At 45.2% G+C, this 23,182-nt stretch overlaps 2 protein-coding genes across 2 annotated transcripts in view; both read left to right on the top strand.

The window, feature by feature from the left end:
• The first annotated feature begins 5,364 nt into the window (after positions 1 to 5,364).
• Positions 5,365 to 18,051, top strand: LOC144612158 (uncharacterized). The gene is made up of 4 exons (XM_078431719.1): positions 5,365 to 5,382; positions 6,113 to 6,180; positions 12,856 to 13,046; positions 16,289 to 18,051. The coding sequence occupies exons 1-4, from the start codon at positions 5,365 to 5,367 to the stop codon at positions 17,215 to 17,217; spliced, it is 1,206 nt and encodes a 401-aa protein (XP_078287845.1). The 3' UTR covers positions 17,218 to 18,051.
• LOC144612157 (uncharacterized) overlaps positions 17,602 to 23,182 on the top strand; it is a 31,753-nt gene continuing 26,172 nt past the window's right edge. Inside the window, exon 1 of the mRNA XM_078431718.1 lies at positions 17,602 to 17,844. Within this exon, the coding sequence (XP_078287844.1) occupies positions 17,602 to 17,844 (243 nt within the window). The remainder of the gene's footprint in view (positions 17,845 to 23,182) is intronic.

Genomic DNA, 23,182 nt, shown 5'->3' with positions numbered 1-23,182 from the left:
TGTGATATGTTGCTTACATTAATAACTCTAAAACATTAGATATATCCAGAATTGCCAAACTATTGAGATACAGTCTGTGCTTTTCCAAAGCAGCACTGATGTGGCACTTTTTTTCCTAAGGAGTCAGAATCTTTAGGCATCCTTTTAAGAATGCAAAAGGCAAGAATGCGAAAAGAAAGCCCGTCGTAAAGGTAAGAACAGAAATTATTCCCAGGATAAAGGACATGTGAGAATTAACAGAGTGGCTCTACATTGACATTTTATTTTCTACAAGATAGAAATGACTGCTTTTTAGACAAATCTTCGTCACTGCTGTTGGAGTCAGGTGCTAACATTCGCAAATAAGTTTTTATTGTTGAAAGAGGAACAATTGTTCCCACATTTTCCCATATTTGCTGACAATATCAAACTTCCTTTTAGAGTAGAGTATGAAAGACGAGAGTTCACTGAAATATTGCACACAAGGCAGTTACTGCTTTTATTAGTAGCTTATTTGAGTATCCCAGTTAATAATGCGATGGAAGAAATAATCGAGAAGAAGTAGAGCCAATCTATTTGTGTCCTTATGAATCACAGGTTGCACCAAAATGTCTCTTTACAGGTCATTACAGGAGAGGGCAAAAGAGATTTGGGAGGAGCCGCTGAGGAAACGAAGGAAGGCACAGTGTTGGTGAAAAGAATCAAAAGAGCAACAGGTAATTCTGTTTGTAAAAGTAAAACTCAAAATGAGTAACTCCTGTGCATTCCAGTAAATGATGGAAATGATATAATGACCATCTGACAACCACCATGTCATTTCAATTCATAGAACATGTTGCATATTATGTAACTAACTTCCATATTTTACAGTTCAACCACTTACCTGACTTGAAACAATGTAATTAGGTTATTTTTGGCTTTCTTTTTTCAGTTTTGGGATCTACAAGCGAGGAAACGACCAAACAGACAGACAAAATAATTTATAATTTACGAAATAAAAAGAGGATCATCTATACAGAAGAACAGGAGCTCCGTAATGACGATTACCTGTGTATGTCCAAAGGAACCAATTTATTTCTTCAAAGCAACCATATTTCATTAGGAGCATTGAAGTGATGGCATGGTGCATTGGTAGCCAGTACAATGGTGGAACTATGCGGGCTTTGGTTCAAGAGCACAAAATTGTGTTCACTCATGAAGACATTTTTTCTTTTAACATTAATCACTGGTACTTTCCGTAACATTTGATGTTAACTTCTGGAATTTTGTCAGACATTGGAATCTGACATTGATTCCCCGGTAAACTGACAGTGACTGTTTAAAGAAAGTGTGGTTCATGTCCAATTTATGTAGGCACATTCCTGGTAATTGTGGGCATCATAAAGGATGTGAATCAATGTGCGTTCCTGTCATTTAAACAATGAGTCCCAAAGGATTCTTTATTGCAAAGCTACCAGTTAATTCTGTCATGTTGCACAAGATATCCAGCATCATCTGTGGAAAGAGAAACACAACTAATGTTTGAGGAGGAAGACCCTTTGTTGGAACTTCAATGTGAGATGCTAACACTGTTTTTATTTCCATAATTCTTCTCTGACTTGCTGGGATTACCAGCATTCATCTTGGATAGAATGTTTCCAGACTCATTTCAGTTTCAAATTCATTTTCCCACGAATTCAGCATTGTTTTCCTTTCTATTTGAAGATTGAATTTGACAACACAAATATTTGATTTCCCTTTTGTGAAATGCTCTCTTTCTTTGACATTTTTGATTAACCTCTCTTATTCCACCATATGATTCACTGAGCCAAATCTGTTCATCACAGTTGCATTCATGTAAAATTATATTAGTCTGGCCAACTCAACCTTGTCTTGCATTTGGTAAAGTGCAGTTTAGATACAAACCATGCAATTACTTTTCTACATTGTATACTTTATTAAATCTCTTTTCTTTTTGCATAGTTATAGGGTGCAAGTTGCATCAGGAGTTAAAATTGGCAAGTAATAAAGGTTCAGTAGCCTGGATATAGGGTGCAAGTTGCATCAGGAGTTAATATTGGCATGTAACAAAGGTAATTAATCTAGGGTGGTTAAAGAGATTTCAATATGTAGGCAGACTGGGAAAATCAGTATGATACAGGACCCCAAGAAAGGGAGTTTGTAGATTGCCTCCAAGATGGATTCTTTGAACAGCTTGTATTGGAGCCGACCAGGGAGAAGGCAAGGGAAGTTAGAGATGGAATAAAACGAAAAGAAAAGATGTATAAGATAGCAAAGAGTAGCGGGAAGAGTGGGCAACTTTCAAAGGACAACAGAAGACGGCAAAAAGGGCAATACGGGCTGAAAAGATGAGGTAGGAAGCGAAGCTGGCCAAGAATATAAAGAAGGATAGTAAAAGCTTCTTTAGGTATGTTAAGAGAAAAAGATTAGTAAAGGCAAATGTGGGTCCCTTGAAGGCAGAAACGGGTGAAATGATTATCGGTAAGAAGGAAATGGCGGAAGATTTGAACAGGTACTTTGGACCTGTCTTCACTAATGAAGGCACTAACAATCTTCCAGATGCACTGGTGGACAGAGTATCAAGGGTGTCAGAGGAACTAAAAGAAATTTGCATTAGGCGAGAAATAGGATTGGGTAGACTGATGGGACTGAAGGCTGATAAATCCCCAGGGCCTGATGGTCTGCATCCCAGGGTACTCAAGGAGGTGGCTCTAGAAATCATGGACGCATTAGTGATTATTTTCCAATGTTCAATATATTCAGGATCAGTTCCTGTGGATTGGAGGGTAGCTAATGTTATCCCACTTTTCAAGAAAGGAGCGAGAGAGGAAACGGGGAATTATAGACCAGTTAACCTGACATCGGTGGTGGGGAAGATGCTGGAGTCAATTATTAAATAGGTAATAATGGCACATCTTGATAGTGGTAAAAGGATTGGTCCAAGTCAGCATGGATTTATGAAGGGGAAATCCTGCTTGACTAATCATCTGGAATTTTTTGAGGATGTGACAAGTAAAATGGATGAAGGAGAGCAAGTGGATGTAGTGTTTCTAGACTTTCAGAAAGCCGTTGTTTGATTAGGTACCACACGGGAGGTTGGTGAGCAAAATTAAAACTCATGGCATTGGGGGTAGGGTATGGACATGGATAGAGAATTGGTTGGCAGACAGGAAGCAAAGAGTAGGAATAAACGGGTCTTTTTCAGAATGGTAGGCAGTGGAGAGTGGAGTGCCGTAAGGCTCAGTGCTGGGGCCGCAACTATTTACAATATAAGTGATTTGGATGATGGAAGTAGAAGTAACACTAGCACGTTTGCGGATGACACAAAGCTGGGTGGCAGTGGGAACTGTGAGGATAATGTTAGGAGGTTGCTAGGTGAATTGGACAGGTTGAGTGAGTGGGCAGATGCATGGCAGATGCAGTATAATGTAGATAACTGTGAGGTTATCCACTTTGGCGGCAAAAATAGGGAAGCAGATTAATATATCAATGGTGTCAGATTAGGTAAAGGGGAATTGCAACGAGACCTTGGTATCCTTGTACATCAGTCACTGAAAGTAAGCGTGCAGGTACAGCAGGCTGTGAAGAAAGCTTATGGCATGTTGGCCTTCATAACGACAGGATTTGAGTATAAGAGTAAAGAGGTCTTTATGCAGTTGTATAGGGCCCTGGTGAGACCACATTTGGAGTATTGTGTGCCGTTTTTGTCTCCTAATTTGAGGTAGGACGTCCTTGCTATTTAGGCAGTGCAGTGTAGGTTCACGAGGTTAATCCCTGGGATGGAGGGACTGTCATATGAAGAAAGATTGGAAAGACTATGGTTATATTCACTGGAGTTTAGAATGATGAGAGGGGTGGCAGTGGGAACTGTGAGGATAATGTTAGAGACATAAATAGAGACATAAAATTATAAAGGGACTGGACAAGGCAGATGCTGGAAAAATGTTCCCAATGTTGGGGGGGACATTCTAAGAATAAATGGGAGGCCATTTAAAACTGAGGTGAGAAGAAACTTTTTCGCCCAGAGTTGTGAATTTGTAGAATTCTCTGCCACAGCAGGCAATGGAGGCCAATTCACTGAATGAATTTAAGAGTTCGGTAGAGCTCTTGGAGCTGGTGGAATCCAGAGATATGGGGAGAAGGCAGGTACAGGTTACTGATTGTGGATGATCAGCCATGAGCACTGTGAAGGGCCAAATGGCCTCCTCCTGTACCTATTTTAGATGTTTCTATGATGTTGGGGGAGTCCAAAACCAGGGACCACAGTTTAAGAATAAGGGGTAGGCCATTTAGAACCGAGATGAGGAAAAACATTTTCGCCCAGAGAGTTGTGAATTTGTGGAATTCTCTGCCTCAGAAGGCAGTGGAGGCCAATTCACTGGCTGCATTCAAAAGAGAGTTAGATAGAGCTCTTGGGGCTAGCGGAATCGAGGGATATGGGGAGAAGGCAGGAACAGGGAACTGATTGTGGATGATTAGCCATGATCACATTGAATGGTGGTGCTGGCTCGAAGGGCCGAATGGCTTGCTCCTGCACCTATGTCAATGGTCTTAATTCATCTGCCTTGTTACAAATGCTTCATAAGTTCACATAATAGACTTACTTTTATCCTTCAAAACACTTTTCTTGGAGTTGACTCCATGCACTACAGCACTGTTACCGTTAAACATACTTTGCATTACATCATGCTTGTTATTACTAAATGCAAAATTAGATTCCATGGTCATGATTTTTCTCTGGATGTTTATAAATATCCATACAGTTTAACACGGCAGCCATTTTGAATTTAATAGCGGCATCTTACCCCAAAGATTTTCATGGGGGACAAACATCACAAAGAGATTCTTCACAAATCGGCCACTATTAATCTTTCACATTTTCAATGCTTCCTCAGAAGAGTAATTTTGGAAAGAGTAATTTTCCCAAGATCTCCTGCACAACATCTACATCATGGTCGTATTATATTCTGAAATACTTTTAATAAGATAACATCTTTTGTGGATCAACAAGCATTTTCAGTACCAAGTGCAGCCATTTTCAATAACGCCAACACCCTGATCAGTTCTTAATTTTATATTTTCCGTTTTAGTTTGTGAAGCCTGTGAGACATTTTTTATTGAAGAATGCCCTGTGCATGGCCCACCAATCTTCATGAAGGACACTGTCATTGATTACAATCGCCCCGATAGAGCTCATTTAACTCTACCAAAGGGCCTCAGCATTGCCACGTCCAAAATTCGTAAAGCCGATCTTGGCGTCTGGAATGAAGGGAAGGTTATTCCCAGGGGCATTAATTTTGGACCCTATGAAGGAGAAGTTTCAAATGAAAAAGAAGCTGCTATCAGTGGTTATTCATGGGCGGTAAGTGGTTCCAATAGTTCATCATGGAAAATGCTCAGCAGGTTTGATAACATTTGTTGAAGAAAGATCATCATCCTGAAATGTGAGCTGTGTTTTATCCTCTACGAATGCTGCCTGCCTTGCTGGGTATCTCCTGAATTCTCTGTTTTTATTACAATTTTTTTGTAGCTGAATTATTTTATATTCTAATCAAAGTCATCAAGTTTCTTACCAATAAAGAGACAGTTTGAAGCTAACTGAAAATAATTTTTGTAACTTAGATTCTTAATTACATGTTTCCATTTTAATTTGGTTGTCAATGTGAGTAGAGACTGAAGGGTCTGTGCTCTTTGTCTTTCTCTTCTGTTCCAGTGATTCCCACTTCACTGCTCAGACTGGCATCCCTCTGCCTCACCCAATCTCTGAGCTGACTCAGTGCCGCATCTCCTTCCTGTTCTGCTGCCCCTCTTTCACCCTGATGTCCGACCTCCTTGTTTGAGAATACATTGAACGTTTCTGACTAATCAGAAATCATTAGCACAGTGACATTACCAAAATTAAAGAACCTATTACAACCCGACAAAGCTCCTTGAAATTGTGCAAAATGTTTATTATATTCTTGGGGTTTCTTTGCCATGTGATTTAATTCGCAGGAATTTTCGAGTGATCTGATATAAAAATATCAAGTAAAATAGGTGAAGTGGTAGTTAGTTGAAGGGAACTGGGAACTGTAAGCTTCACGTTTGTTTTCTTTATCAATGTGGTTTTTTAAACTAAATATCTCTTTTATAGATCAGTAAGGCAAACAATGACACTGAATACATTGATGCACAGGATGAATCTAAATCGAACTGGATGAGGTAAGGAAAGACTAATGCTTATCATAATAATAAGCAAGAACTGGGTTATTTCAGAAAGGAGACACAAGAGTCTGCAGATGCTGGAATCTTGGAGTAAAAGCAAAGTGTGAGAGGAACTCAGTGGGTCAGGCAGCATCTGTGCAGGGAATCGCCAGACAACGTTTCGGGTGGGACTTTTTTTCAGACTGATGGAGTACAAGGGAATAAAGCTGGAAAAGAGAGGTGTGGGTGGGACAAAGGTGGGCAAGTGAGGGGAAAGAAACATAGAAAATAGGTGCAGGAGGAGGCCCTTTGAGCCGGCACCGCCATGCACTGTGATCATGGCTGATCATCCACAATCAGTAACCTGTGCCTGCCTTCTCCCCATATCCCTTGATTCCACTAGCCCCAAGAGCTCTATCTGACTCTTTTAAATTCATCCAGTGAATTGGCCTCCACTGCCTTCTGTGTCGGAGAATTCCACAAATTCACAACTCTCAGGGTGAAAATGCTTCTTCTCACCTCAGTTTTAAATGGCCTCTCCTTTATTTTAAAGATTGTAATCCCTGGTTCTGGACACCACCAACATTGGGAACATTTTTCCTGCATCTAACTTGTACAGTCCTTTTATAATTTATACATCTCTATAAGATCCCCTCTAATCTTTCTAAACTCCAGTGAATACAGGTCCAATCTTTCCAATCTTTCCCCATATGACAGTCCCGCCATCCCAGGGATTAACCTGGTGAATCTACGCTGCGCTGCCTCAATAGCAAGGACATCCTTCCTCAAATTAGGAGACCAAAACTGCACATAATACTCCAGATGTGGTTTTACCAGAGCCCTAAACAACTGCAGAAGGATCTCTGCTCCTATACTTAAATCTTCTCGTTATGAAGACCAACATGCCATTGGCTTTCATCACTGCTTGCTGTACCTGCACACTTACTTTCAGTGCCTGGTGTACAAAGACACCCAGGTCTCGCTGCACTTCCCCTTTACCTAATCTGATACCATTGAGATAATAATCTGCCTCCTTGTTTTTGCCACTATGCTTTGTGTCATCTGTAAACTTGCTAGTGTTACTTGTAATTCCAACATCCAAACCATTAATTTATATGATGAATAGTTGCGGCCCCAACACTGAGCCTTGCGGCACTCCACTCGCAACTGCCTGCCATTCCGAAAAGGACCCGTTTATTCCTACTCTTTGCTTCCTGTCTGCCTTCCAATTCTCTATCCATGTCAGTACCCTACCCCCAATACTGTGTGCTCTAATTTTGCTCACCAACCTCCCGTGTGGGACCTTATCAAAAGCTTTCTGAAAGTCTACGTACACTACATCCACTGGCTCTCCTTCATCCATTTTACTTGTCACGTCAAAGAATTCCAGAAGATTAGTCAAGCAAGATTTCCCCTTCATAAATCCATGCTGACTTGGACTTATCCATTTACTGCCATTATTGTCAAATGTGCCGTTATTGCCTCTTTAATAATTGACTCAAGCGTTTTCCCCACAACCGATGACAGGCTAACTGGTCTATAATTCCCCGTTTTCTCTCCCGCTCCTTTCTTGAAAAGTGGGATAACATTAGCGACCCTCCAATCCACAGGAACTGATCGTGAATCTATTGAACATTGGAAAATGATCACCAATACATCCACGATTTCTCGAGCCACCTCCTTGAATACCCTGGGATGCAGACCATCATGCCCTGGGGATTTATCAACCTTCAGTCCCATCAGTCTACGCAATACTATTTCTCGCCTAATGCAAATTTCTTTCAGTTCCTCTGTCTCCCTAGATCCTCTGTCCTCTAGTACATGTGGGAGATTGTTTACGTCTTCCTTAGTGAAGACAGATCCGAAGTACCTGTTCAACACTTCCACCATTTCCTTGTTACCCACAATAATTTCACCCGTTTCTGCCTTCAACGGACCCACATTTGTCCCAACTAATCTCTTTCTCTTAACATACTGAAAGAAGCTTTTACTGTCCTTCTTTATATTCATGGCCAGCTTCCCCTCGTACTTCATCTTTTCAGCCTGTATTGCCTTTTCCTTTTCCTCGAGTTCCCTTATTAAATCTGGTTTGTTGGACAACACTGAATCCAGAATTGCCATCTCTCTGGTAGGCTGGAGTACAAACTGCTCTAAGAATCCATCTCGAAGGCACACTGCAAACTCCCTTTCTTGGGGTCCAGAACCAACCTGATTTTCCCTGTCTCCCTGTGAACTGTGAGGAAGATGCTATGAGTTGCAGGGTGACTTGGACAGGTTGCGTGAGTGGGCGGATGCATGGCAGACGTAGTTTAATGTGGATAAGTGTGAGGTTATCCACGTTGGTGGTAAGAATAGGAAGGGAGAGTATTATCTGAATGGTGTCAAGTTAGGAAAAGGGGACCTACAACGAGATCTGGGTGTCCTAGTGCATCAGTCACTGAAAGGAAGCATGCAGGTACAGCAGGCAGTGAAGAAAGCCAAGGAATGTTGGCCTGCATAACAAGAGGAGTTGAGTATAGGAGCAAAGAGGTCCTTCTGCAGTTGTACAGGGCCCTGGTGAGACCGCACCTGGAGTACTGGGTGCAGTTTTGGTCTCCAAATTTGAGGAAGGATATTCTTGCTATTGAGGGCGTGCAGCGAGATTTACTAGGTTAATTCCCGGAATGGCGGGACTGTCGTATGTTGAAAGACTGGATCGACTAGGCTTGTATACACTGGAATTTAGAAGGATGAGAGGAGGTCTTATCGAAACGTATAAGATTATTAAGGGGTTGGACACGTTAGAGGCAGGAAACATGTTCCCAATGTTGGGGGAGTCCAGAACAAGGGGCCACAGTTTAAGAATAAGGGGTAGGCCATTTAGAACTGAGATGAGGAAAAACATTTTCAGTCAGAGAGTTGTAAATCTGTGAAATTCTCTGCCTCAGAAGGCAGTGGAGGCCAATGCTCTGAATGCATTCAAGAGAGAGCTAGATAGAGCTCTTAAGGATAGCGGAGTCAGGGGGTATGGGGGAAGGCAGGAACGGGGTACTGATTGAGAATGATCAGCCATGATCACATTGAATGGCGGTGCTGGCTCGAAGGGCAGACTAGCCTCATCCTGCACCTATTGTCTATTGTCTGCCTGCATATTGAAATCTCCCATAACCACAAACCTTTGTTACATGCCAGTTTTAACTCCTGCTGCAACTTAAACCCTATATCTACGCTATTGTTTGGGGGTGTGCACATAACTCCCATACCTTTACAATTCCTCAACTCTATCCACAGTGACTCTATATCGTCAGACCCTATGTCATCTCTCACAAAGGACTGAATTTCATCCCTTCCCAACAGAGCTACCCCACCTCCTCTGCCCACCTGCCTGTCCTTTCTATAGGACGTATAACCCTGAATATTCAGTTCCCAGTCGCGATCCTACTGCAGCCATGTCTCTATAATCCCCACAATGTCATATCTACCAATCTCTAACTGAGCCTCAAGCTCAACCTCTTTACTTCTTATACTTTGCACATTCATATATAACACTTTTAATCCATTACTCATCTCACCTTTCACATCGATTCCTATTACACTTGGCCATTCTCTCCTATCCTTTCGTGAGCTTTCTGTCCCGTTTATTCTGGGGTCTTAACTTTTCCTATACTCTCTTTCCCTTCAACTCCATCTTTGTTTATCCCATTTGACATCCCCCTCCCCCCACTATTTAGTTTAAAAGAGGGGATGAATGGGAAATACATGACGGGGAAGGAAAATGGTCCATTTTACTCATTAATCCAGAAAGATTCAGCATTCTGTCTGGGCGATGCTTTCCTTGCCTAAACCAGCCTTTCTCCTTGGATCACTCCATGACCCACAACTCCTATCTCAAGCCTCGTGCTCTTGGAATGTCACCTGATGCTGCAAAACTTTGCATCAAATATTCAGCCTGTCATGTCTTGATCTGTGACTGGGAGACTGATGCCACAGTTTAAAATCAGGTCTTGATGTTAAAATCTGTGGTATCTCCGTGAAACCAATATTCCAAGAGAAGAATAACTCAATTCACGCCACGCTGCATCACAGCTGCTCTGTCTTTGCCTCCCTGTAAATAACACAGCCAGGGTCAACAGTGTTTAATTGTTCCACAATGAAATTCTAACTTCCTGCAGTTTAACAAGTCTGTTAACGCAATATAGCAAAGGGGATTACAGAGGCATGAGGCGGGAGCTGGCCAAAATTGATTGGAAGGAGGCCCTAGCAGGGAAGACGGTAGAACAGCAATGGCAGGTATTCCTGGGAATAATGCAGAGGTTGCAGGATCAATTTATTCCAAAGAGGTGGAAAGACTCTAAGGGGAGTAAGAGACACCTGTGGCTGACAAGGGAAGTCAGGGACAGCATAAAAATTAAGGAGAGGAAGTATAACATAGCAAAGAAGAGTGGGAAGACAGAGGATTGGGACTCTTAAAGAGCAACAAAAGTTAACTAAAAAGGCAATACGAGGAGAAAAGATGAGGTACGAGGGTAAACTAGCCAATAATATAAAGGAGGATAGCAAAAGTTTTTTTAGGTACGTGAAGAGGAAAAAAATAGTCAAGGCAAATGTGGGTCCCTTGAAGACAGAAGCAGGGGAATTTATTATGGGGAACAAAGAAATGGCAGACGAGTTAAACCGTTACTTTGGATCTGTCTTCACTGAGGAAGATACACACAATCTCCCAAATGTTCTAGGGGCTGGAGAACCGAGGGTGATGGAGGAACTGAAGGAAATCCACATTAGGCAGGAAATGGTTTTGGGTAGACTGATGGGACTGAAGGCTGATAAATCCCCAGGGCCTGATGGTCTGCATCCCAGAGTACTTAAGGAGGTGGCTCTAGAAATAGTGGAAGCATTGGAGATCATTTTTCAATGTTCTATAGATTCAGGATCAGTTCCTGTGGATTGGAGAATAGCAAATGTTATCCCACTTTTTAAGAAAGGAGGGAGAGAGAAAACGGGTAATTATAGACCAGTTAGTCTGACATCAGTGGTGGGGAAAATGCTGGAGTCAATTATAAAAGACGAAATTGCTGAGCATTTGGATAGCAGTAACGGGATCGTTCCGAGTCAGCATGGATTTACGAAGGGGAAATCATGCTTGACAAATCTACTGGAATTTTTTGAGGATGTAACTAGGAAAATTGACAAGGGAGAGTCAGTGGATGTGGTGTACCTCGACTTTCAGAAAGCCTTCGACAAGGTCCCACATAGGAGATTAGTGGGCAAAATTAGGGCACATGGTATTGGGGGTAGGGTACTGACATGGATAGAAAATTGGTTAACAGACAGAAAGCAAAGAGTGGGGATAAATGGGTCCCTTTCGGAATGGCAGGCAGTGACCAGTGGGGTACCGCAAGGTTCGGTGCTGGGACCCCAGCTATTTACGATATACATTAATGACTTAGACGAAGGGATTAAAAGTACCATTAGCAAATTTGCAGATGATACTAAGTTGGGGGGTAGTGTGAATTGTGAGGAAGATGCAATAAGGCTGCAGGGTGACCTGGACAGGTTGTGTGAGTGGGCGGATACATGGCAGATGCAGTTTAATGTAGATAAGTGTGAGGTTATTCACTTTGGAAGTAAGAATAGAAAGGCAGATTATTATCTGAATGGTGTCAAGTTAGGAGGAGGGGGGGTTCAACGAGATCTGGGTGTCCTAGTGCATCAGTCAATGAAAGGAAGCATGCAGGTTCAGCAGGCAGTGAAGAAAGCCAATGGAATGTTGGCCTTCGTAACAAGAGGAGTTGAGTATAGGAGCAAAGAGGTCCTTCTACAGTTGTACCGGGCCCTGGTGAGACCGCACCTGGAGTACTGTGTGCAGTTTTGGTCTCCAAATTTGAGGAAGGATGTTCTTGCTATGGAGGGCGTGCAGCGTAGGTTCACTAGGTTAATTCCCGGAATGGCGGGACTGTCGTATGTTGAAAGGCTGGAGCGATTGGGCTTGTATACACTGGAATTTAGAAGGATGAGGGGGGATCTTATTGAAACATATAAGATAATTAGGGGATTGGACACATTAGGGGCAGATAACATGTTCCCAATGTTGGGGGAGTCCAGAACAAGGGGCCACAGTTTGAGAATAAGGGGTAGGCCATTTAGAACGGAGATGAGGAAGAACTTTTTCAGTCAGAGGGTGGTGAAGGTGTGGAATTCTCTGCCTCAGAAGGCAGTGGAGGCCAGTTCGTTGGATGCTTTCAAGAGAGAGCTGGATAGAGCTCTTAAGGATAGCGGAGTGAGGGGGTATGGGGAGAAGGCAGGAACGGGGTACTGATTGATAGTGATCAGCCATGATCGCATTGAATGGCGGTGCTGGCTCGAAGGGCTGAATGGCCTACTCCTGCACCTATTGTCTATTGTCTATTGTCTATAACATGCAGATAAATAGAAAGTAATCAATACAATACCAACAACAGTAATACCAGGTAGACATAAAAACAGAAAGGACTGGAAATACTGCATTGGTCTGGCCGCTTCTGTGGGAAGAGAAACAAAGTTCAAGTTTCCTTCAGCAGTGTGCTGACAAAGGGTGTACAATATTTCAGGTTGAATTTGGACCATGGCTGGGGACATCTCCCATTCAACAGACTTTGCTGATATACTTTACGTTCTGTGTTCACTTATAATTTTAAGTGACTGTTGTACCTTCTATCTGTGCTTGTTGTGTTGCAGATTTGTGAACTGTGCCAGAAAGGGGAAGGAACAGAACCTTGTTGCCTTCCAGCACCGGGGCAACATTTACTACAGGACTTGCAAGCCGGTTCCTCCTCACTGCGAGTTGCTGGTCTGGTACGGTGATGACTATGCCAAGGAGCTGGGAATCACATGGACCACAATGTGGATGTCAAACCAAGACCCAAAACGTGAGGATTCTGCACAAATCGGGGAACTGCAGGCAACTTTAATTGTGTGGGAAGGAACTGCAGATGCTGCAGATAGACACAAAATGCTGGATTTACTCAGCGGGACAGGCAGCATCTCGTGAGAGAAGGGATGGGTGATGTTTTGGGTCGAGACCCTTCCGATTAGTTAGCGAAGAGGGAAACGAGAGATATTAAACAACGATGTAGAGAGATAAAGAACAATAAATGAAAGATATGCAAAAAAATTAAAATAATAAAGGAAACCTACCATTTCTGGACTATCTCCGACATCTCCCTACCGTTTCTGGACCTCCCATCTCCATCACAGGAGACAGACTAGTGACTGACATCTACTATAAACCCACTGACTCGCACAGCGATCTGGACTACACTTCTTCCCACCCTGTCTCCTGCAAAAAGTCTATCCCCTACTCCCAATTCCTCCGTCTACGCCGCATCTGCGCCCGGGATGAGGTGTTTCACACTAGGGCATCAGAGATGTCCTCATTCTTCAGGAAACGGGGCTTCCCCTCTTCCATTATAGATGAGGCACTCTCTAGGGCCTCTTCTGTATCCCGCAGCTCCGCTCTTGCTCCCCCTCACCCCATTCGAAACAAGGACAGAATCCCCCTCGTTCTCACCTTCCACCCTATCAGCCAGAGTATCCAACAAATCATCCTCCAACATTTCTGTCACCTCCAACGGGACCCCACTACTGGCCACATCTTCCCATCCCATCCCCTTTCTGTGTTCCGCAGAGACCATTCCCTCCGTAACTCCCTGGTCCACTCGTCCCTTCCTACCCAAACCACCCCATCCCCAGGCGTTTTCCTCTGCAACCGCAGGAGATGCAACACCTGTCCCTTTACCTCCCCCCTCAACTCCATCCAAGGACCGAAACAGTCTTTCCAGGTGAGGCAGAGGTTCACCTGCACTTCCTCCAACCACATCCATTGCATCCGCTGCTCTAAATGTCAATTTCTTTACATCGGCGAAACCGAACGCAGGCTCGGCGATCGTTTCGTTCAACACCTTCACTCAGTCCGCCTTAACCAACCTGATCTCCCGGTGGCTGAGCACTTCAACTTCCCCTCCCACTTCCAGTGTGACCTTTCTGTCATGGGCATCCTCCAGTGCCATAGTGAGGCCCACCGGAAATTGGAGGAACAGGAACTCATATTTGGCTTGGGCAGCTTGCAGCCCAGTGGTATGAACATTGACCTCAACTTTAGATAGTTCCTCTGTCACTCTCTTCCCCTTCCCCTTCCCAGTTCTTCCTCTATCTTCCTGTCTCCACTTATATTCTTCCTTTGTCCAGCCCCCCTGACATCAGTCTGAAGAAGGGTCTCGACCCGAAACGTCACCCATTCCTTCTCTCCTGAGATGCTGCCTGACCTGCTGAGTTACTTCAGCATTTTGTGAATAAGGGAAACAGGCCTTTGTTATCTGTTTATGTGAAAATAAGAAGCTGGTGCGACTTGTGTGGGGGACGGATAGAGAGAAAGGGAATACCGGGTTTACTTGAAGTTCGAGAAATCAATATTCATACCACTGGGCTGCAAGCTGCCCAAGCAAAATATGAGATGCTGTTCCTCCAATTTGCGTTTAACCTCACTCTGACAATGGCAGAAACCTAGGACAGAAAGGTCAGTGTGGGAATGGGTAGGAGAATTAAAGTGTTTAGCAACCAGGAGATCAGGTAGGTTCAGGGGGACTGCTTGAAGGTGTTCAGCAAAACGATCGCCATAATCCGTCTATGTTTGGTCTTGCCGATGTATAAGAGTCCACATCTTGAACACAGTAGATGAGGTTGGAGGAGGTGCAAGTGAACCTCTGCCCAACCTGAAAGGACTGTTGGGGTGCCTGAACAGATTTGAAGGAGGAGGTATTGGGGCAGATGTTGCATCTCCTGCAGGGGAAGGTACCTGGGGAGGGGGTGGTTTGGGTGGGAAGGGCCCAATTAACCAGGGAGTTGCGGAGGGAACGGTTTCTGTGGAAGGCGGAAAGGGGTGGAGATGGGAAGACGTGACTAGTGGTGGGATACCGTTGGAGGTGGCGAAAATGTCGGAAGATTATGTGTTGTATGTGAGGGCTGATGGGGGTGAAAGGTAAGGACTAGCGGGACTCTGTCTCTGTTACGAATAGGGAGAGGGGGAGGAAGGCAGAGCTGTGGGGTACCGAGGAAACAGGAGTGAGGCCTCATCTCTGATGGGAGAGGGGAACCTCCATTCCCTAAAGAATGAGGACATGTCAGATGTCCTGGTAGGGAACCCCTCATCTTGATGTGGCATAGACGGAGGAATTAGGAGTAGGGGATGGAGTCTTTGCAGGAAGCAGGGTGGGAAGAAATGTAGACAAGGTAGTTGTGGACTGTCAGTGGGTTTGTAATAGATGTCAGCCTGTGATGGAGACTGAGATCAAGAAAGGCGAGGGTGGTGTCAAAGATGGTCCAAGTGAATTTGAGTGCAGGATGGAAATTGGTGGTGAAGTTAATGAAGTCCATGAGTTCTGGATGGGTGCAGGAGGTAGTACCGATGCACTTGTCAATGTGACGGAGATCGAGGTCAGGGATAGGGCCAGTGTACGCCTGGAACAGGGATTGTTCAACGTAATCAAACTTTAACTAATTTACTGTAAAATAATTACGGGTGTTTAAAGTGGCACGTCAGAAACTATGATCAAAAAAAAAGCAGCAGTTGTAGCAAGGATGAGAAATTTGCAGAATAGTGAAGTGCAGAGAATTGTGCTGAATGATGTCGCATTCAGGTGTCAGAAGCACAAAAACTTTGTGGATGCACTGATTTTATTCAAAACATCCTTGGAGCAACTCACGCTGAATCACTGAGCATTTACAAAGATGCAGTCAGCCCCTTTGCCCTGCTGTCGTCCTCAGCAACTCCCAGCTCATGATGTTATCTGACATCTGCACTTTGCTTTTCACTTGCCCATTTTAACAAGCCAGTTATCACACTGGGTTCGAAGAATTCTTAAAAACTTACTGACGTGTACCTTGTTCCTTGGGGGATATCAAAGACAGAATCCATCCCCCTGGAGTATTTATCAGAATCATCTGGTGATTGATAAATCCCTCCTCCCCACAATCTTTCACTAGTCACGCCTGTAAATTATTTCAATTAACATCTCCGAGCAGCTCCATTAACACTGAAGCATTTACTAATCTGTCTTCCAAATCAGAGCGTGGATTTTTTGCTGAAAGTGATCATTTCTGTTTCCTTCTCCAGCGGTAGACGGCGTGACCCAAGGAGACTGTCATCCCTGCCCTCACTGCACTATAGCATTCACCACGGCGGAGTACCTTACAAGGCACTTAAGAAGGCATCCTGAAGCCTCCAGACCAACGCCAGCTGGTCAACCTTCTTCCCCCAGAGTGGACACAGATCCACAAAGTAAACGTGAGCAGAGTCCGTTCACACCATCTGACGGAAGGAGGGCAAAAGGGAAGTCAGGTGATATTCCAGGACGAATAACGGAGAGACGGCATGAATGTGCAGAATGTGGGAAGTGTTTCACGCGGGCAGCGACTCTCCACCGACACCAGCGGACCCACACCGGAGAGAGGCCGTACACATGTTCTGTCTGTGGGAAGGGCTTTGCACAGGCAGGGAACCTCCATCTGCACCAGCGGACCCACACCGGAGAGAGGCCATACACATGTTCTGTCTGTGGGAAGGGCTTTGCACGGACAGGGCACCTCCATCTACACCAGCGGACCCACACCAGAGAGAGGCCATACACATGTTCTGTCTGTGGGAAGGGCTTTGCACAGGCTGGGAACTTCCATCTACACCAGCGGACCCACACCGGAGAGAGGCCATACGCATGTTCTGTCTGTGGGAAGGGCTTTGCACAGGCTGGGAACCTCCATCTACACCAGCGGACCCACACCGGAGAGAGGCCATACACATGTTCTGTCTGTGGGAAGGGCTTTGCACAGGCTGGGAACCTCCATCTACACCAGCGGACCCACACCGGAGAGAGGCCGTTCACATGTTCTGTCTGTGGGAAGGGCTTTGCACGGGCAGGGAACCTCCATGTACACCAGCGGACCCACACCGGAGAGAGGCCGTACACATGTTCTGTCTGTGGGAAGAGCTTTTTTTATCTCTTTCAGCAGAAAGCTCACACCTGCCGTGAAACGTGCCCCGTGTGAGGGAATGTTTTTAAGGACACAGCAGCTTTCACTGTTCACCTGAGAGCCTGTGCAGAACAGTAAAAGGTCACCAATTGTCAGTGTTATCATTTCCTTTATATTATTTTATTTTATATTATTTCAATTATTTCCTTTTGAATTACGTTGAGTAATTATTTCTGTTTCCAGTCAGTATCAATATTGGCACTTGCTGTATTTCCCTCTTTATGGTGATACTTTGTGTGGAGAAGTCTGGGGTATAAGGGATGGGTCCGTGGTTCCCACTCCCTGTGTGAATTGGGGACCAGGGACGGGTATCATTGCCGCATGTCCGACCCTCTCCAGACTGCATCTTCCGACTGGGATAGACTGCCCCCACTGGGATATTCTGACTGTGCTGTTGTGATGCAGTCTGGTTCTCGCACTGAGATCATCAACATGGCGATTGATACATCAGCCAATTTTATTGTTGCCGCAAGTCAGGAGAACCGTTCTGTGCCGTGGGCTCATTGCTCCGGTTGCTTTGATCAAACTGCTGGTCCCTGCAGGTTTCACTTTATTCCTGTGAGATTTCTTGAAGCGGTGATCAGTAAAATGCTGACACTGGAGTCTGAACGTTTAAAGTGTTGTTCGAAGTATAAGCAGAAGGTGAGTTTGTAAATTGAATCGTTGGTTGTGTTGGTTGATGTAATTTATTTAACGGAGGTTTGAGACACGAAATGTGTTTTAATTTGTATTATTCTGTGTTGTATTTAAAATATTTCTGTGTGAGGCGATTGACCAGCACCCGCGTTGTCCCGGCTAAATCTGTTCATGTTATTCTCATGTTATTAAAGTAATTGTGTTGTGAATCAATGTGATTGGAGTATTTTTAATGGCGGTTGCATCAACTCCTGGGAGCTCCGTGCATCATGTTCCCTGTTGTTGCTGATGGGAAGTGCAGCGGCTCAGTGGACGCACGGCGCTGGTCACTGTGTAATCCCCTCCTGCCTCATCACCAAACCTTCCCAGCGCTCGGCTCTCCACCCCTGCCGCTGCAGCGCCTGCACACATGCGCCGTCCAGTATTTATGCTCTTTGTTCAGCCGGCCGGCTTCACCCTCTGCAGCGCTGCATCAATACACGCGCGGCTCATGCAAGCTGTTTCCCCAGTCTGTGTCCGATGCGCTTGTGACGTGGTCCCTGCTCCTCCGGCCGCCGTGAGGTTCCCGCGGTGGGCGACGAGTGCGTGTGTGTGTGGGACCCCGGTGAGTGCGGGCGGGAGGGAGGGCGAGGGCAGCGTCAGGAAATGGAGGGAAGACACAAGGAACTGCAGATGCTGGATTACAAATAAAATACACAGCGCCGGAGTAACTCAGCGGGTCAGGCAGCATCTGTGGAGGACATGGAAAGGCGATGTTTCGGGTCGGGACCCGTCTTCCGACTCTAATGGAGGGGATTGGATTCAGCTGCCGTCAAGCTGACAAAGGTCATAAGTGATAGGAGCAGAATTAGGCCATTCAGCCCATGGATGTGTGGAACAAGCTGCCAGAGGAGGTAGTTGAGGCAGGGACTATCCCAACATTTGAACAGTTTAGTCTTGCACTGATAGGAAACTTCACTGGAATTAAGTATTCTTTATTTTAGGCTTTAGAGATGGAGCGTGGAAACAGGCCCTTTGTCTCAACGAGTCCACGCTGACCAGCGATCACCATGTATCACCCCACACACAAGCACTATCCTACACCATGAGGGACAATTTACTGCAGCCAATTAACCTACAAACTTGCACGTTTTTGGAGTGTGGGAGGAAACCCACGCGGTCACGGAGAGAGCGTATAAACCCCGTACAGACAGCACCTGTAGTCAGGATCAAACCCGGGTCTCTTTTTTAAAATATATACAAAAGCTTTTATTCAGAAAACAAAACAAACATACAAAAGGGTAACACGATCAAAGGCTGCCGATATTGGCAGTTTACAAACAAACAAACATCAAACTAATACATTGCCAACTTTATCAATAATACACTCGACGTCCTTGGCGACCAGCGTTCACGGAAGGCCTCCAGCGGCCCGTGGACACCACGTGTTCCCTCTCCAGGGACACGCGGGCACGGACGTTGGCCCGGAAGAGGGGCAGGCAGCCGACCCCGGTGCGGCCGTCGATTACCCGCTGCCTGACAGGGAGACCCCACCGTCCCTCCCGACCCAACCCCCTTCTGTCCCGGGTGCCCAAAAATCAGGAGCACAGGACTGAAATGGAGCCAAAACTTGGGGAGCAGCCCTTTTAGACACTCGAACACGGGCTGCAACCTCTCACACTGTAAGTACAAATGGTACACGGTCTCTTCCTCACCGCAGAAGTAAGCTGTGAGGCAGCAACTCTACCGCCACGTCACCGTGCCGCTCTATTCCCACAGTACCGTGCTGCCCATGTTCATCACAAGACACAACAGGTCAGTTCTTTCCACAATAACAGTACAGGAGAGGGGGAGTGAGTAACATTACACAGAGAGAGGGAGAGTAACAGTGCACAGAGAGAGGGGTAGTGAAAGTAACAGTACACAGAGAGAGGGGGATTGAGACTAACAGGAGAAGGGGGAGTTCTGCAGTTGTACAGGGCCCTAGTGAGACCGCACCTGGAGTACTGTGTGCAGTTTTGGTCTCCAAATTTGAGGAAGGACATTCTTGCTATTGAGGGCGTGCAGCGTAGGTTCACCAGGTTAATCCCCCAGAATGGCGGGACTGTCGTATGTTGAAAGACTAGGCTTGTATACTCTGGAATTTAGAAGGATGAGAGGGATCTTATTGAAACATATAAGATCGTTAAGGGATTAGTATGGCGAGTCTGGAGGCTTGTACTTTGTTAAAGAAGTTTATTGCGGCAGCAATATTCAATTACAAAGGATAACAAACCAGATTACAAACAACCATTAACTCAAACTGTTCACATCGAAGTTCTCTTCCCACTGCCTGGTTTTTGGGCTCCAAAACCACCACCTAACCTAGCTGGCCAATCAGCGGGTTACGACTCTCAGGACCAATCACTATGTGACCTTGTGACCTTGCTGGCCAATCCGAGGGTTCGACTGTCAGGACCAATCCCTATGGTCGCTACAATAGACAGGAAGTTGTCATTAACAGGAAGTGCAGGTCAGAAAGGGATAACCTCATGGTGTCGACAGTGTGATTCATCTGTGTGTAATCTGCTGCCATCCTTCGTCACAGAGTTTGTTAGACGCAATGTCTGTAAGTAATTATGTTTAGTGACATCATCTTTATATGTTCCTATACTAAACGTATAATGTAACTAAACCCTATGTTATTTCTTTTTGTGCCTAAACGTTACAGTTTCACATTTGAATTCAGTAAAGCATCAAACGACAGCTCGTCTCTACTGGTCTTTATTGGGTCAATTGTTTAGCTTGCTAGATAGCCGGATAGGGACATTCGGCGAGTCCAGTATAAAACCCCTTGCCTCGACTAAACCCCTCGCCTCGACTAAACCCCTCGCCTCCACTAAACCCCACACCTCGACTAAACTATGGCTCACCCTCAAAAATCATCAGTAAACTTCAATACATTCAAAACTCCGCTGCCCGTCTACTCACCCACTCCCCGATCCGTGACCATATCACCCCCGTCCTTTACAAACTCCACTGGCTCCCCATCCCCCAGAGAATCCAGTACAAAATCCTCCTCATGACCTACAAAGCCCTCCATAACCTGGCCCCATCCTACCTGACTGACCTCCTCCACAGACACACTCCCACCTGCATCCTCCGCTCTGCTGCTGCCAACCTCCTGTCTCCCCCCATCCGGACCAAACTCAGATCCTGGGGGGACAGGGCTTTCTCCATTGCTGCTCCCACCCTCTGGAACTCGCTACCCCAAACCGTCAGAGACTCCTCACTAACCACATTCAAAACATCACTGAAGTCTCACCTGTTCAGCACTGCCTTCAACCACTGACCGTCACCTCACCTTCTGTCTCCTTTTTCTGTTCGTTTACTTATTTATCTATTTATTTTCTTCTCTATGTTCTAGTAACCCCTGTAAAGCGTCTTTGAGTGTTTGAAAAGCGCTATATAAATGTAATGCATTATTATTATTATTATTATTAAACCCAGCCTCAACTAAACGTCACCTCACACCCAATCCTAGCCTCCACTGAACTTTACCTCAACCAAAGATACTAGAGGAACAAGGTTGACCAATCGACCATAAAAACCGTAGTACGTCATGACGCCATTTTAGTGGGCAGAAACTTGCCGAAATCATTTTAAAAGAAAAATAACAAAAATCTGTGAATTGATAGATGAGACATACTCTGCATTTTAATGGTATCACACACACTGTTCCCCCACAACACTGATTGCACTGCGAGAGGCAGAGCGAGCCGGGGGGGGGAGGGGAATAGCAGGAGCAGCAGCATTTTCCCCGTTCCCAGGCTCCCGAGAGAACATTTATCCGGCATCTTCTGCCCACTCTCCATGTCAAAGCTCCCTGGGATAAATAGCGGGAGCGGGAGAGAGGCGGCGATTAGTCGAGGCGGGGATTAGGTGTGAGGTGGAGTTTAGTTGTGAGGTGGAGTTTAGTGGTGAGGTGGAGTTTAGTGGTGTGGTGGAATTTAGTGGTGAGGTGGGAGGTTTAGTTGAGGTAAAGTTTAGTCTTGCTCAGTTTAGTGAGGTGAGATTCAGTGAGTTTTGCGCATTAATGAAATTTAGTTAATTGAGATTTAGTTGAGGTAAGGTTTAGACGAGGTGAGGTTTAGTTGAGGTAAATTTGAGGTCGTGAGGTGGGAGGTTTAGTTGAGGTGAGGTGGGGTTTAGCCAAGGCGGTTTAGTGAGGTGAGGTTTAGTGAGGTAAAGTTTAGTGGAGGTGAGGGTTTTGTTAAGGTTAGGGGTTGAGTCAAGGTGAGGTTTGGGTTGAGGTGAGGTTTAGTTGAGGTAAAGTTTAGTCTTGTGCAGTTTAGTGAGGTGAGATTCAGTGAGTTTTGAGGTTTAGTGAAATTTAGTTAATTGAGATTTAGTTGAGGCGAGGTTTAGACAAGGTGAGGTTTAGTTGAGGTGAGGTGGGATTTAGCCAAGGCGGTTTAGTGAGGTAGGGTTTAGTGAGGTTTGAGGTAAAGTTTAGTCAAGGCAAAGGTTTAGTCGAGGTGAGGTTTAAGAGTGAGAAGAAGATTAATCGTGAGGTGTGAGATTTAGTGGAGGTGAGGGGTTTAGGTGCGAGGTGAAATATAGTAGTGGGGTGTGTTTAGTTGAGGGGCGACATTTTGTGAGGTAAAGTTTAGTCAAGGCGAGGATTTAGTCGAGGTGTCAGGTTTAGCCGAGGTGGGGTTTAGCCAAGGTGGGGTTTCGTCGAGGTGGGGTTTAGTCGAGGTGGGGTGTTGCCGAGGTGAGATTTAGTCGAGGTGAGGTGTGAAGTGAGTGGCTGAGCTCAGGAAGGGAGGTGCTGCTGAAGGAGACAAGACCATGTCTGGGATGCAGGGCTCAGATGTGAGACTCCAGGGAGCTTTGACATGGAGAGTGAGCAGAAGATGCCGGATAAATGTCCTCTCGGGAGCCTGGGAACGGGGAAAATGCTGCTGCTCCTTCACAGATCATCACAACCCCAGGAATTGGTGTCAATGAGGAGTGGATGAACTCCCTGGGCTCTGAAGTGGATCACTGACATTAATATTAATAATAATAATAATAATAATGCATTTTATTTATATAGCGCTTTTCATATACTCAAAGACGCTTTACAGAGATTTTGAGAACATAGGGAAATGAATAAATAGATAAATAAGTAAATAAATAAATGAACAGAGAAAGGAGACAGAAGGTGATGTGACCTTCAGTGGTTGAAGGCAGTACTGAACAGGTGAGACTTCAGCGATGTTTTGAATGTGGTGAGTGTGGAGGAGTCTCTAACGGTTTGGGGTAGTGAGTTCCATAGGGTGGGAGCAGCGATGGAGAAAGCCCTGTCCCCCCAGGATTTGAGTTTGGTCCGGATGTGAGG

Source organism: Rhinoraja longicauda, chromosome 43 (assembly GCF_053455715.1).
Source record: "Rhinoraja longicauda isolate Sanriku21f chromosome 43, sRhiLon1.1, whole genome shotgun sequence".
Lineage (NCBI taxonomy): Eukaryota > Metazoa > Chordata > Chondrichthyes > Rajiformes > Arhynchobatidae > Rhinoraja > Rhinoraja longicauda.
This window is presented reverse-complemented; position numbering and strand designations above follow the sequence as displayed.